General features: G+C 41.1%; 1 protein-coding gene across 1 annotated transcript; it reads left to right on the forward strand.

Annotated features, from left to right (window-relative positions):
* Positions 1-277: 277 nt before the first annotated feature.
* On the forward strand, positions 278-15,211 carry LOC102745054 (adhesion G protein-coupled receptor E2-like). Its single transcript, XM_081802462.1, has 8 exons — positions 278-535; positions 824-1,059; positions 7,558-7,624; positions 7,891-7,982; positions 9,245-9,413; positions 9,498-9,608; positions 14,102-14,155; positions 14,640-15,211. The coding sequence occupies exons 1-7, from the start codon at positions 278-280 to the stop codon at positions 14,129-14,131; spliced, it is 963 nt and encodes a 320-aa protein (XP_081658588.1). The 3' UTR covers positions 14,132-14,155; positions 14,640-15,211.
* The last annotated feature ends 989 nt before the right edge of the window (positions 15,212-16,200 follow it).

The following is a 16,200-nucleotide window of genomic DNA, read 5'->3' on the forward strand; positions in this document are numbered from 1 at the left end:
GTATGGGTTAACCTGGTGATGGGTATTAAGAAGGGCACATACTGCATGAAGCACTGGGTGTTATATGCAAAAAATGAATTAGGGAACACTACATCAAAAACTAATGATGTAATATATGGTGATTAATATAACATAATAATAAAAAAAAGAATCCCATAGAATTCTAGCATTCTGAACCTGGAGGAATTTCCCGAATAACATAACAAATTAACCTGGTTCCTCCATTCTTGATGTTGCTACGCCAAAAAATAAAATAAAAAATAATGGAAGAGTCATTATGCCAGAGCAGGAAAATGTGACTGTGATGTCCTCTTTGCTTCTCTTTGCTGGGTCCCAGGTGGAGGATCCCGTGCTGGCTGTGATCACCTACTTGGGGCTAAGCCTCTCTCTCCTGTGCCTCCTCCTGGCAGCCCTCACCTTCCTGCTGTGCAAAGCCATCCAGAACACCAGCACCTCGATCCACCTGCAGCTTTCAATCTGCCTCTTCCTGGCCCACCTGCTCTTCCTCATGGCCATCGACCGGAGTGAGATCAAGGTATTGACATTGTCATAGGGGAGTCCCTGCTCTTCCCCAGGGGATGCCCAGTTCATGGAGCCATGCTGCACTGATACTTAATAAAATGGCTTTGGGTCTCAAGGACCCAAAGGGAAGTTTTGAAGGGTGAGTAGCCTATTTCACATTAACAAAACTAGAGAAGAACCCTTCTCTTAACAACTTCTTTATACACATGAGAGGTCTCCCCCATGGCAAGATATGGGAAGGGTCCTGGGGCCACCCTCCTCCCTGACAATCCCTCCTGGTGACACCTTTCTCCTCCCCCAGGTGCTGTGCACCATCATTGCGGGTGCCCTACACTATCTCTACCTGGCGTCCTTCACCTGGATGCTGCTGGAGGGTCTGTATCTCTTCCTCACTGCACGCAACCTGACGGTGGTCAACTACTCCAGTGTGAGCAGGGGCATGAAGAAGCTCATGTTCCCCGTGGGCTATGGAGTCCCGGCTATAATTGTGGCCATTTCTGCTGCATCCAGGCCTCTCCTTTATGGAACACCCACCCGGTAAATGCAAATTCCCTACATGATCATGGTCAGCACTAGAACCAGAGTAGCATTTTTTATTATGCCCGAGCATAATACAGAGAAGACACATGAAGTAATAATCCTTAGGACATTTTTCTGGTGGAAAATTATAATAATTAAGCAGCATGTCTTTAAACCTCTGTCCTTTGAATAGCAAAACTGAAGCCAAAGAAGTGCTTAGGACATCATTAAAAAAATTGAATCTACTTCTTCTTCTTCTTCTTCTTTTTTAAATTTTATTATGTTATGTTAGTCACCATACAATACATCATTGGTTTTTGATGTGGTGATCCACGATCCATTGTTTTCATATAACACCCAGTGCTCCATGCAGTACCTGCCCTCCTGAATACCCATCACCGGGCTAACCAATCCCCCCTCCCCTCTCCCCTCTAAAACCCTGTTTGTTTCTCAGAGTCTATAGTCTCTCATGGTTCTTTTTCCAAATCCTTTAAGATGTTCCAATATTTTCATTTGGAAAAGGGGAGTTGATTTAAATAATGAAGTAATAGATTGTATTATAGTTAAGATTTAGAAGGTGCTTACTTTATGGCATGCATTTTTGTAACTATTTTTGATTGTGTTAACTCGCTTAATCCTCACATTAATACTGTGAGTTAAGTACAGTCATTTGCCCGATTTTACAGATGAAAATTGAACCACAGATAGTTTAATTAAATGCCCCATGGTGCTTGGCTAGTAAGCGGCAGAGCTGAGATTCCAATCCAGGGAGTCAAGCTGCAGAGCTCATACTCTGTTATCTTCACATTTAATACCCAGTTTTGTGTTTTATTTTTTTATTGAAATATATTTCACATACCGTAAAATTGACCCTTTAAAAGTGTACAGATGAATGTTTTTTAGAATAATCACAGAGTCATGCAGTCACCACCACAATGGTGTTCTAGAACACTTTCCTCTTGTGCACAACATTCCCTCCTCATTCCTGCTACCCTCCTCTACCCCTGCCCCCGGCCACCACTAATCTACCCTCTGTCTCTATAGATCTGCCTGTTCTGGATATTTGATGTAAATGAAGTCATACATGTGGTCTCTTGTGACTGCATTCTTCCCTTTGTAGGATGCTTTCAGGGCTCACCCACATGGTCGTTGCAAGTATGGTGACTTCGTGACTTCATTCCATGTTGTTAATTACTCCTGATGGTGGTATTATTTTGCAAATAATATTCCATTATACAGATACTGCATCTTGTGTCTCTATCATTTGATAAGCTCTTAGATTGTTTCCAGTTTTTGCCATTATGAATGATGCTTTCATAAACATACATGTGTAAGTTTTTATGTGAACGTGTATTTTCATGGGTTTTGGGTATATATCCATTTGTGGCATTGCTGGATCATGTCACACATCTACGTTTAGCATTTGGACAAACTGCCATGTGTTTTCCCAAGTGTCTGCACCATTTTAGATTCACACAAGCAATCTGCACATGAGGGTTCTAATTTCTCCACATCCTGAACTCTTAATTTTCTACATTTTGAATGTTAGCCCTTTGCAGGAGTTTGAAGAGATATCTCATTGTGGTTTAGGCTTCAATTCCCTCCTAACTAGTGATGCTGAGTGGCATTTCCTCTGCTTATTGAGCCTCTGCCTATATTCTTTGGAGAAATGCATTTTCAGATCTTTTGCCCATTTTTAAATTGGGTTATTTGTCTTTTTATTGTTGAGGTTTTGATAATAGATTCTGGACTTTTGGTGGTGCCTCCTCAATATGTGATTTGTAAATATTTTCTACCAACCTGTGTCTTTTCACTTTCTCGATAATGTCCTTTAAAGCAGAAAAGGTTTTTTTTTTAAAGATTTTTATTTATTTATTCATGAGAGAGAGAGAGAGAGAGGCAGAGGGAGAAGCAGACTTCCCGCAGAGTGGGGAGCCCGATGCGGGACTCGATCCCAGGACTCCGGGACCATGACCTGAGCCGAAGGCAGACGCTTAACCATCTGAGCCACCCAGGCGCCCCAAAGCAGAAAAGGTTTTAATTTTGATGAAGTCCAGTTTTTTTTTCTTTTGTTGCTCATGCTTAGGATGTCATATCTAAAACCATGTGCAACTTAATATTCCTACATTCCCTTCCTCCTCCCCAAATTATATGTTTGTATCTTACAAGCCCACAGACACAGTTTTATAAGTATTGCTCTGTGCAGTAATCTTTTAAAACAGAAGAGGACAAGAGTTACAAACAAAAATATACTTACAGTGTCTTTCATAATACCTACATAGTTACTTTGACTTGTTCTCTCCATTTGTTTGGATTCAAGTGACTGTCTAATGTCCATCACTATCAGCCCAAAGGACTCATTTAGTATTTCTTGTAGGATAATTCAGCAAGCAAGAATTATCTTATTTTTGTTTTTCTTAAAATGCCTTAATTTCTTCATTTTTCAAGGAGAATTTAGCTAGATGTGGAAGTCTTGGTTGACCATCATTTTTTTTGACACTTTGTAGAAGTTATTCCACTGCTTTCTGATCTCCATGATTAGTGTTTATTTTCTTGAAGTTTTTTTTGTTTTTGTTTTTTGTTTTTTTTTGAGAGAAGGAGAAGGAGAGAGAGGATGGTGGGGCAGAAGGAGTGAGAAAATCTTATGCAGGCTCTATGCCCAGCACAGAGCCTGATGCTGTGGAGTTATTCTTAGAAATATATTGTAAACCCTAAGGAGTGACTGTGGAAGCAGCTGAAACGGGAGCAGTGTTCCTGTTCTCGGGCTATTGAACACAATGGCCCAGTAGGAGCAGGATCCCGCAATCTCCAGGGGCAGAGCATAAGTTAGGAGCTATAAAAGAATGTAACCCTCAGCCCCCACTTTCTGCACCTGGTGATTGCTAGCCCAAACATCCCGCTCCTCCCTTATCCCATGACTGACTCTCTGCGTGCCTATGTGTAGGGGAGAATGCAAGCCTGCTTTACGGCTTCAAGACATTTGCCATCCCTTTGTACTCCTGCCCATGCTTTGAGGCATCTGTCCTTGCTTTTCTGGCACAAAACAAAAGAAAAGCTATGTGCAGGATTCAGCTGCCGCTGGTCTCCCTGCCTGCGTGGCCGCTCAGATCGGTGTCTGAGAAGTTTATTTCATTGTGTGACGACAGATGCGGGGCTCCATCTCATGACCCTGAGATCATGACCTGAGCCAAAATCATGAGTAGGATGCTTAACCCACTGAGCCACCCAGGAGCCCCTTATTGAGAATCTCTTGTACGTGAAAAATCAATTTTCTCTTGCCACTTTAAAGATTTTGTCTTGGTCTTTGTCAGTAGGTCTATGATGTGTTTTGGTGTGGATCTCTTTGAGTTTGTTCCACTTGTAGTTCATTTAGCTTCTTGGATGTGTAAATTAATATTTTTATTTAAATTTGGGAAGTTTTTAGCTTCATTCTTCAAGCATTTTTCTGCCCTTTAGCTTTGTCTTCTTCTGGGACTCCAGTATGAGTATGTTGGTGCACTTGGTCCTGTGCCACAAGTCTCTGGGGTTCCTTTCATTTTTCTTCATTCTACTTTCTTTCCATTCCTCAGATGCCATAATTTCTATTGACCTATATTCAAATTTATTAATTTTTTACTTTTACCAACTCCAATCTGTTGTTGAGCCCTTCTGGTGAATTTTTCATTTCAGTTATACTTCTCAACTCTAGAATTCCTATTTGGGTCCATACATAGTATCTATTGTTTTATCCAATTTCTTTATTTGGTGAGACATTTTTGTCATATTGTCCTTTAGTTTTTAGTTTTTCTTTATTTTCTTTATTTTTTTTCTTTTAGAAAGAGAGAGAGAGAGAGCACAAGCGCACAAGTGTGAGCAGGGGAGGGGCAGAGGGAAAGAGAGAATCCCAAGGAGGCTCAGTGAGGAGCCTGCCTCGGGGCTCCATCCCACGACCCCAAGATCATGACCTGAGCTCAAATCTAGAGTCAGGTGCTTAACTGACCGAGTCACCCAGGTTCCCCTTCCTTTAGTTTTTTAGACCTGGTTTGGTGTTTTTAAAATATTTATAATAACTGATTTAAAGACTTTATCTACAAAGTTTGAAATCTGTGCCTCTTAGGAAACATTTTCTTTTGACTGATTTTTTCCTCTGTGTCTGTTGCACATTTTCCTGTTTCTTTGGATAGATCATAAATCTTTGGTTAAAAGTCAATATATTAGATAATATATTGTAACACCTCTGTTATCAGATTCCTCCTCCCTCCCAGATACGTTGTTTCTGGTATGTTGGTGGGTTTTTTTGTTTGTTTGTTTAGGGACTTTCCTGGACTAATTCTGTAGAGTGGTCATTCCTTGCAGTGTGTGACCTCTGAATTCTCTGCTAACTTAATTAAAGTTCTTAGTTTTATTTTTAGTCCTGGGTTACTATGGTGTTGGTCACATCTGGGTCAGTATAATTTAATGGTGACCCAATGTTTCTTCAGAAGACTTCCTTAATGCTTTGCCTGTATGCTTTGCATTCTTTTACAAAGGTATGTGTGTGAGAAGGCACACCTTCAAACTTAGGGTTGTACACATAACAGTCTTAGCTTTCACTTTCTGATTGCACAAAGCCTCAAGGTCAGTCAGAGATGAGAGACTAGTGCTTTCTTTTTTCCCTACGCCTTTTCAAAAACATTTTTTATCCAATTCAATGAATATATAGTGTTTTGTTAGTTTCAGAGGTAAAATTTAGTGATTCAACAATTGTATGTAACACCCAGTGTCATTACATCAAATGCCGTCCTTAATGACCATCACCCACTTACCCCATCCCCCCACCCACCTCCCTTCCAGCAGCCCTCAGTTAAGAGTCTCTTATGGTTTGTCTCCCCTTCTGATTTTGTGTTATTTTATTTTTCCTTCCCTTCCCCAATGTTCTTCTTAAATTCCACATGTGAGTGAAATCATCTGAGATTTGTCTTTCTCTGACTGACTTAATGCACTTAACATAATAACCTCTATTTCCATCCATGTCGTTGTAAATGGCAAGATTTCATTTGTTTTGATGGCTGAGTAATATTGCATTGTATGTATATGCCACATCTTCTTTATCCATTCATCCGTCAATGGACATCTGGGCTCTTTCCATAGTTTGGGTTTGTGGACATTGCTACTATAAACATTGGGGTGCATCCCTGTGCCTTTTTTGAGTGAGGCATATCCTCGTGCATCCTTAGACTTAGAGTAATATTTCAGAGATTTTCAAAATTTCTTATGGTCCTTTGGTTCTCCAGTATTTCCTTTTAAATTGCTGGACAAGTTCTTGTTGATAGCACCTGACATCATAGACCTAGACAGCTGGTGATGTGACAGTAGTTTGCTCTTGTATTGGTAGTGCCCTAGAGTAGGCTCCCTTCTTCCCCATGAGTTCTCAATCAAATCAACTAGCCACCAAATTTAGAGAATAAAGGAGTTAGGAACTACAGAGTTAGAAAAAAAATATTGGTTGTGTTCTGGGGATGATGATGATGCTTTTAATGGAGCTCCAAAAATAGATCTCTCCATTGTCTTCAGTGCTCTCCACTTTTGGCTGCCGCACCACTAAGGTCCAAGTTAAACCATCCCAGACTCCTTTCTCCCCAGTCTTATGGAGGTTCAGTAGTTTCTCTTGGATAGACTATTTTCAATGTGTTCTGTGGTTTTGGGTAATTGCCAGAGTTTTGAAATAGTTGGTTTTCACTGTTCTGTGTGTATTTTGTTGTTTTAGAAGGAGAGCAAGTTCACCAAGGTCCTTACTCCTCCATTCAGTAAGTCAGTTCCCAGGACGTGCACTCCTAAGCACAACATGCTGCTGCACATATTGAATGGAGCATTGGGTGTTATACGCAAACAATGAATCATGGAACACTACATCAAAAACTAATGATGTACTGTATGGTGACTAACATAACATAATAAAAAAAGTAAAGATCACTGAACTGTGTAGTTTAAATGGGTGGATTTTATGGTCTGCAAAATATATCTCAATAAAGCCACGAAAACATTTAAATCTAAGTTGATGGGTTTGGCAGCCGATGGAAACAAATTCAATGGAAGAGCACAAGAAAGGCCCCTAAAAGCATGTTAGGCTCACAGGACTCGTCAAAATCTGTTAACACGTTTGTGGACTTCTTTATTTCAACACTGTTTATCTCCATAACATCATCCAATGTCAATATGTCAGCTAAAAATATAATTTCCTTAGGGAATCTTCCTTAACCATTCTAATCCCTCAGACTCCAAACTAAGCAGGACATCCAATGATACATTCTCACAACCTCACACTTTTGTTGTATTGTTACAGTATGTTTAATTGTGTGTCTCCACTCCATGTGAGATTTGTGGGTTTTAAGACCATGTTTACTTTCTTTACCACTGTACCTTCGGAGCTAATGACAGAGCCTGCCACAAAAGAGTCACTCAATATTTGTTGATGAATGAATGAATGAACGAATGAATGAATTTATATAATAGTTCTATATTCCCAAGGACTAATGCATTTTTTACTCTCTTGCTCAGCTGCTGGCTCAATCCAGGAAAGGGATTTATATGGAGCTTCCTTGGGCCAGTCTGCACCATCTTCTCTGTGAGTGATGATATCACAGCATCCCTAATGCTTAGCTGGGGGTCATGAGAAGAGCAGGATTTTAAGGGGGTGTGTGTGACAGGGGCAGGCATGTCCCTGGATTGTCATGTCATTGTTTGGTTTTCTAAGACTGCTCCTCAAACTACAAACTCTAACACTGTTAATTGATATGAAAATGACTTAAATGTGGAGTTGATGTTGGACAGGCTAGGATACAGATCACAGATTGAAATTTCATTCAATAAACCTTTTGTGGTTTCTTGAAGGTCAATTTAGCTTTCGTTCTGATGACCCTCTGGATTTTGAAAAGCAAACTGTCTTCCCTCAGCAGTGATGTATCCACCCTCCAGAACACAAGGTAAGATGGAGAAGAGAGTGACAACTGCACAGACATATGTGGTCCTAAGGACAAAGCCACGTGCCTCAGCAGCCCCTGATGCTTCTTCTTGGGGTCTGCTAAGGGGACCTAGAGCAGAGAGATGCAGCTATCCTTCTATGGCAGCTGGCTCAGATTCAGTGGTGTGCTGATGACACCCTGGCCAAGATGTTCTCTCTATTCATTTTTTTCCCAGAAAGACAGTGAGAGTATGGGGGAGGGAGGAGAGGGCTGGGGGGAGAGAGAGAGAGATTCTTAAGCAGGCTCTATGCTCAGTGTGGAGCCCAACATGGGGCTCTATCCCATGACCCTGAGATCATGACCTGAGCTGAAATCAAGATTCAGATGTTTAACCGACTGAGCCACTGAAGCACCCCTGTTCTATCTATTTCTAACCCCATTTTGTAACTCTGCCGGCAACAGGAAGAACTGGCATTGGTTAGTAAACGTTCTTTGGACTTTTGCCAGCAATCTTATGACAAATGTACAGAGAATATTTATGTTCCCAAGAAGCACTTAGAAAAACCTGTGATTGTTCTCACAACCCAGCCTACATTTCCACACCCCACCTTAGTTCAGGCTCCTTCTGACCCCTCTTCCATTCCTCTCTGTAGAGAAAATGGTAGTCAACGTCAAATCTTCTGGGAGGCTTGGGCAGTCCTTTGTTCCAGCAACCTTTGTGAAAATTTTTGCTTTCTCTTCCATGTTCCTATTATTATCCATTCCAAATGAAAATAGAAATCTCCCTTGGCTAATTGAATTTAAATAAAAAATAAACTAATGATGTACTGTATGGTGACTAACATAACATAATAACATAAAAAAAATAAAGACGGTTTCTCAAAAAAAAAAAAAAGAAAGAAAGAAAGAAAGAAAGAAAATAGAAATCTTGCCATTGTTATTTTTTAAATCCCAGGTCCCAGCACAGAGCCGGATGCAAAATGCCTTCTCAGTAGTGTTGAATGAATAAAATTCAAGATCTCCATGGAGCGTCATAAAATTTTTGAAACGTATATTATGAAGTATCCCTATCCTCCTCAATCCAAATCAAAACACCACCCTGGTCCCTCATGGCATTTTTTCTGTAAGGAATCATTGACAATAAAGATCAAAGCTGATCACAAGTCAGCCTGAGAACTCATCACCAAAAGGGGAAGAAAGGAGAATCCATAGGGTAGAGAGGAGAATGTTTGTCATTGTGTTGCCCTGGGGGCATCATGAGCCACCTTTCTCGTCCAACCCAGGATGCTGACATTTAAGGCCACAGCTCAACTCTTCATTTTGGGCTGCACCTGGTGCCTGGGCATCCTGCAGGTGGGTCCAGCTGCCCATGTCATGGCTTACCTCTTCACCATCATCAACAGCCTGCAGGGCTTCTTCATCTTCTTGGTGTACTGCCTCCTCAGCCAGCAGGTACCACTGCCCAGCTCCCACCCAGTAGTCTTCCTATCCTCACTCCTCTCAGTGAGCTGATCCAGAGTGTATTTGCCTCTGCAGGTCCGGGAGCAATATGGGAAATGGTTCAAAGGGATCAGGAAAACAAGAGCTGAGTCTGAGAAATACACACTGTCCAGCAAGGCCATGTCTGATGCCTCCAAACGCAGCACGGTAAGATCACGCATTGCTCCCAGAGCACTTCACTAAGTGATCTGCTTGAGTACCATATGCTTATCACACTGAACAACTTTAGTGTGCAGTAGATGATGCCCTAGGGTGGCTCACACTTGGTTTGCTTTTTGACTCTTTACCTGTTAGTTTAATGTTAATAATTTAGCTGTTAATTAATTGTTAACTTTTGGCCTCCTCTATGAAGATGGTGCTTCCACCTACTCTTTGGATCCCATCCTTCATACCTTATCAGTTATCTTTAAATTCTTGTTCAGGGGCGCCTGGGTGGCTCAGTCGTTAAGCATCTGCCTTCGGCTCAGGTCATGATCTCAGGATCCTGGGATCGAGCCCCGCATCGGGCTCCCTGCTCCGCAGGAAGCCTGCTTCTCCCTCTTCCACTCCCGCTGCTTGTGTTCCCTCTCTCACTGTGTCTCTGTCAAATAAATAAATAAAATCTTTTAAAAAAATTAATTATTGTTCACACATTCTCCTCTCTTTCCACTTCCCTAAGGCACCATCTCAACAATATTCCTCCCATAGTCATGGAAACATGTTTGGGGTTCTCCTCTATCTTAAAAACATGTACTACTTGCCTCCGTTTTAGCTACCAGCCAAGAGTTGACTTCTCTGTCTCCATTTCCTTGCCTTAAACTTACTCCCTTCTCCCCCAACTCTTGAAAATATGGTTCCCCCATCATGCCACCCAAACAATCATCTCTTAGACCTACAGTGATCTCCCTGTCCCTAAAAGTTTTCTCAGCAACTTCTAACTATTCATCCTTTCTCGTGAAACACTCCATCCTTATTCTGTGTAGATTCTACTCAGACACGCTTCTATTTCTTTCTTCCATTCTCTCTAGCTTTTCTCTCTTTGTTTCCTTCATTGCTTAATCTAATGGATCAGTTCCAGAATAACTTCAGTCCTGGTTAAATCTTTCCTCCTAGACAAAGCATCCATTCTCTAGATAGTTACCACTAGACACAAATGACGGCCATGTACATTTTTCTTGCTCTGATCTCTGAAATCTAGGCGAGTATTTTCAGCTTCTTATTTCTTATGTCTTGAAGACACCTTTAGCTCAGGCTTCCAGTAGAAGACTTGCAGTCTTTACCCCAATTTAATCCTTTCTCATGACATCTTTCTCTCTCTGGATGATACTCCATCATCCTGTGGCACAAATTTGGATCATAAAAGTTACTCTCAACAATGATTTTATTTCCCACCACAAGCTATCCGTTATGCAATCCTTGTTGTTTTTATCTTCTCAGTATGTCCCCAGTATGTCCTGCTGGCTCAATCTTCATCACTCCTCCTTAGCAGGCTGCCATCTTTGCTTGGCTGAGCAACTGCTGTATCCTAATTTACCACCCCTTTCTACTCTTGTCAGCTTCTCTTGCATATTTTACACATAATTCAGAGGGACCTTTTCAAAACACAAATAAAATAATGCACTCCTTTGTTAAACTCACTACATGTAGGATCAAACCCCAAATCCACAAATCAATGAGTATTTGCTTGGGTTGTCTCCTGCTTTCCTCTCCAGCTTCATCTGCCATAAACTCACCATTATTTTGGCCACACCAGATTTCTTTCAATTTTTAAAATTCACTGTGTCTCTTTGGAACAAAGACTTTGCACATCCTCCCTCTACTCGCTCTCCTTGAAACACTCTTTTGTTTTCCTTGACTCAAAACTAGGTGAGCCTTCAGATCTCAGTTCATGTGTCCATTCCTCCAAGAAGCCTTCTCTTCCTGCCTTGATTAGGCCAGATTCTCCTGTTTTTCACTCTGATAGCCCCTGTGCCTTTCCTGCAGAGCAGTTGTCGGAGTCATTTACTCTTGGTTTTCACTGTTCCATTAATGTCTGTCTTCTATCTGGATTTCAGCCCCGACAGTGCTATGTTGGTTTTTCCCTCTAATGTATCCCCAGCATTTCACACAGGGCCAGGCACATAGAAATGCTCAATACATAATTGCTGCATGACTGATTAAATTAAATGAATAAACTGCATTTGCAGAAGGTGTAAGAACTGTCTTGCTCACCAGTCTCTTTCCAACTTTCCAAGTGCTCGATAATTATCTGGGGAGCAAACAAGTGAATGAATAAATGAATGAATGAATTGCCTGACCAGGAGGGTATTAAAACAGTAGAGTAAAGAATTGATGAGTTTATGATATCACTTTCTCTTGGGAATATCAAGATAATTCTCTGCCCCTTTGTTTCATTATTGACCATCATGTCTCCTGAGTAAGACCCAAATATTTCCTTATGATCCATGAGCATCATGTAGCTCGTAGTTCCCAGACTGAAGCAGGTCTGGAATGAAATACCAGCTCTCTCACGTGCTTGCTATGTGAACTGGGTCAAATTGCTAAACATCTTAAATCTTCCATTGCCTCCTTCCTCTTTTCCCTACACTAGACAATTTTCTTAAATTTGCTCATTCTGAACTAATTATTTGCTTCCGTGTGTAGGCTTTCAGGTGGCTCATACATTGGTGGGAGGGGGCTGAACATCTCTCACACACATTGTAGATGTTGATTCAGCTAAGGATGGTGAATGTAACCAAGCAGGAGCTAATCAGCATCCCTCGGTACAGCTGATGCCACCACGCAAGGGAAGGGTCCCACATATCGGAGATGTTCATTCTGGCTGTATCACAGCCCTGTCCCACTTGGGGCTTGCATTATTCAGGAAGAATGTAATAAATAGTTCATACCTTTCTGTTTAGGGAATGCTGACAGTACTTAACCTCTGTGTTCTTTAGTTAGCTCAGCCTCAGCAAGGCCATATTGTCATCCCTTGGAGCTTTTCCCTAGGAGTCCCTGAATAGGATCTGAGCTTCCCTCACTCATTTCCACATATATACTTCAATTGTATTAGTTTCCTTTTGCTGTTGTTACAAGTTTTCACAGACTTATTGCTAAGAACAACACAAATATTAGGGGTGCCTGGGTGGCTCAGTTCGTTAAGTGTCTGACTCTTGATTTCTGCTCAAGTCATGATCTCAGGGTCCTGAGATCCAGCCCCACAGTGGGCTCCAGGCTCAGTGTCAAGTCTGCTTGAGATTCTCTCTCCTCTCCCTCTCCCCACCCCCCTGCACTCTCTCGTTCTCTCTTTCTCTCTTGCTCAATTAAATAAGTAAATCTTTGCTGCTATGAACTTTGGGGTGCATGTACCCCTTCTTTTCACTACATCTGTATCTTTGGGGTATATACCTAGTAGTACAATTGCTGGGTCTTAGGGTAGCTGTATTTTTAACATCTTGAGGACCCTCCATACTCTTTCCCAGAGTTATATGCAACTAGTGAATCACTGAACACTACATCAAAAACTAATGATGTACTATATGCTGGCTAACTGAACATAATAAGAAAGTAAGTAACTCTTTAAAAAATGCACAAACATATATCTTACAGGTCTAGAAGTTCGAGGTTTCCAATGGGTCTTATGGGAGTAAAATCAAGGGGTCAGCAGAGCTGAGTTCCTTCTGGAGACTCTAGGAGAGTTTCTAATTTCTCACCTTTTCCATCACCTAGAGTCTGCCTGCATTCCTTAAATAGTGTCCCCCTGCTCCATTCACCTTTCAAAGCCTGCACTGCAGTATCTTCAAAACTCTCTCACTCTCACTCACTCTCCCCTGCTTTTGTCAGTTGTATCTCTTTTCCTGTCTTCGACTCTCCTTCCTCCCTCTTTCTTTTAAAAAGACCTTAGTCATTACACTGCCTCACTTCCCATCTAAGCTACATAACTTAATTTTAGCTCAAAAGTCCATTTTTCCCCCGTGTGGAGTGACATATTCACAGGATTCAGAGAGGAGAATGTGGGCATCTTTGGGAGAATCATTACTCTGTCTACTGTACATAGTTTTGGTTTGCCTATTGTAGAACCATGAAAATCCGCCTGGTGTTATAGTGTTTGAGTAAATATCAGCCCCCCTCCCCTGAGATGATCTGCACAGTGAAGAAACATACTTTCTGTGAGAAAAATAGCATCAGATAGCTGTGTAAAATGTAAGTCATCTGATCAGCTGTTTCTACTGTCTGTGAGCAAAGGACCAAGCAAATCCATTCCTTAATGTAGTTGTATTTTCTCCTGTCTCTTAAAATTTGGTGCCTCTCATGTTTAAAGATATAGGAATGTCTCCCCCTCATCTTGGCATCTCTTCTGTGGCTTCCTGAAGCCTTGTTCAAGAAAACCACAATATTTGCTCTTGCATTCAGTTCTGAGTAATTTCACAAAGCACCATTTTTATAACCTTCTTGTGTAGAGATAAGCATGTGAAGTTGCCTAACTCAAACACCATAAATCACACTAAGCTTTCTATAGTCCCAGGAACAAATAACTCATATAGGTAATGCAAAGGATAAGGGAGAAAAAGGAGAATTCACTGTTTTTTCCTTTATATCTTAGGTGATTGACAACACATAACATTTCCAACCTTGTGTTAATTTCCCACCTTCCCTCTTTTATTTCTTTACATGTAAACCAGCATTTCACAAACCTTGAAGCAGAGGGATGAGGACACACATCTTGAAAGAGACAGGTTTGTTTGTTTGTTTTTTCCCTGTAGCACATTTCATTGGTCTTATCTTCTGTAACTTGGGGGTTAAGATTTGTAGGGAAATGGGACTTCTGGGACGACCAGGGTCTCACCAAATATAATAGTGTATGGCCTTTTGCTCCTCCTCTGACCTATTTACCTGGCAAGGAAATTTTGTGATTGAAGGATTAATTAAATTTCTTATTTTGTTTCTCATAGGAAAATTTAAAAAATATTTATTTATTAACTTAGGGGGAGAGAGAGAATGAGTGGGAGGGGGAGAGAGGGAGGGAGAGAGAATCTCAAGCAGACTCTGTGCTTAGCATGGAGCCCAACATGGGGCTCGATCTCACAATCCTCATCATAACCTGAGCTCAAACCGGGGGTCAGACCTGTAACTGACTGAGTCACCCAGATGCCCCAAAGGAATCTTTAGAATTATCTTTCTGTAGTCTTTTATAACATTTCTAAATATTATTTTTTCTAGGTTAATTAAAAAATATCTTGAGTTATATCCACTTATCCCATGGAAAATTGGAACGGTTATTCTCTGAGCAAATGAGAGGATAAACAAGACTGTTGTGTGTGTTTCAAGAAATTCACCATGTCAATAATGTGAAAGAAGTCAACTATGTTTGACATCAAGACCTGCATAATCTGGAATTTTCTGTGTCTTTCAGTGTGCCCAGAAAACTTTCCACATATAAAGGGCCAGATGTGGCCCAATTTCTTGGTCATTTTGGGTTACATGCTTTTCTGAAACCTCTCCTTCCTACAAAGACTCTTCCACATGCTGAACATCTATGAGTTGGAAAACCCACCTCATCGGATTTTACTACCAAAAGCATCCATAAGAATGGAAAAGTTCGGGGGTGCCTGGGTGGCTCAGATGGTTAAGCGTCTGCCTTCGGCTCAGGTCATGATCCCAGGGTTCTGGGATCAAGCCCCACATTGGGCTCCTGGCTCAGTGAGAAGCCTGCTTCTCCCTCTCCCTCTGCCTCTCTCCCTGCTCATGCTTCTCTCTCTCTCTCTGTATCTCTGTGTCTCAAATGAATAAATAAAATCTTTAAAAAAAAAAAGAATGGAAAAGTTCGCACCATAGTATGGATTTTGAAATTTCTTGGTTCTGTTTTCTGTGCAGTTAATTATTCATTCATTCAAATATATTGATTTCTCATTAGGTCTAAGGCAGAGACCAAGAGAGACACAGGTTTTGCCTTCATGGAGATTTAAGGGGGCAATAAAGTGATTTTTGCACCTAGAGTTGACTCAGAGGCTGAAAGATTTCTATAAAGTACATTTCTATTGCTGGACAATTGAAGTATAATCCATTTCACAGACACCATCTTGTCTCATCATATGATGATACAGATAGTTTGAAAACTCAGATCATGATATGTCTGTTTTAGTCCTTGTGGACCAGTGTATTAGTCCAGGGTTGTCCAGAGAAATAGAACCAAAAGGACACACACACACACACACACACACACACATACACACACACACACATTTTTATGAAGTGATTTATAATGAGGTATGGACTCACATGATTATGGAGCTAAGTCCCACAATCTGCTGTCTGCTAGCTGGAGACCCAGAAAAACGGTGGTGTAGGTTGAAGGTCTGGGATCCCAAAAGCTGATGGTGTGAATTCCATTCTAGGTCTGAAAGCCTGAGAACTAGGTATGTTGATTGTAGAAGATGGATGTTCCTGTCAAACCATCAGGCTGTGTTAGTTCAATCTTCCTCCACTTTTTTATTTTATTCAGGCTCTCAAGGGACTGGATGATGCCCATCCACACTGGAGAGGGCCTTCTGTGTTACCCAATCCAACTCAAATGCTAATCCTTTCCGTAAACACCCTTACAGTTTCACCCAGAATTTATGTTTAACCAGCTATCTGGCATCCTCTGGCCCAGTCAAGAGGACACACGAAATTGACCATCATGGTTAGAATCTATAGCAACAATTTAAGTCTGCCATTGTAGCATGAAATCCTCTATAAAGAATGATCATGACTGTGTTTTAATAAAACTTTATTTTTGGAC

The sequence above is a fragment of the Leptonychotes weddellii genome, chromosome 1 (genome assembly GCF_054177405.1).
Source record: "Leptonychotes weddellii isolate Sample4059 chromosome 1, ASM5417740v2, whole genome shotgun sequence".
Classification (NCBI taxonomy): domain Eukaryota; kingdom Metazoa; phylum Chordata; class Mammalia; order Carnivora; family Phocidae; genus Leptonychotes; species Leptonychotes weddellii.

What these genes read in the sequence shown, in the direction of transcription:
- LOC102745054 (XM_081802462.1), top strand. Translation starts at nt 278, where the DNA reads ATGCCAGAGCAGGAAAATGTGACTGTGATGTCCTCTTTGCTTCTCTTT. An exon ending in TCGACCGGAGTGAGATCAAG is followed by an intron (nt 536 to 823) that starts GTATTGACATTG and finishes CTCCTCCCCCAG; the next exon opens with GTGCTGTGCACCATCATTGC. An exon ending in CTTTATGGAACACCCACCCG is followed by an intron (nt 1,060 to 7,557) that starts GTAAATGCAAAT and finishes TCTCTTGCTCAG; the next exon opens with CTGCTGGCTCAATCCAGGAA.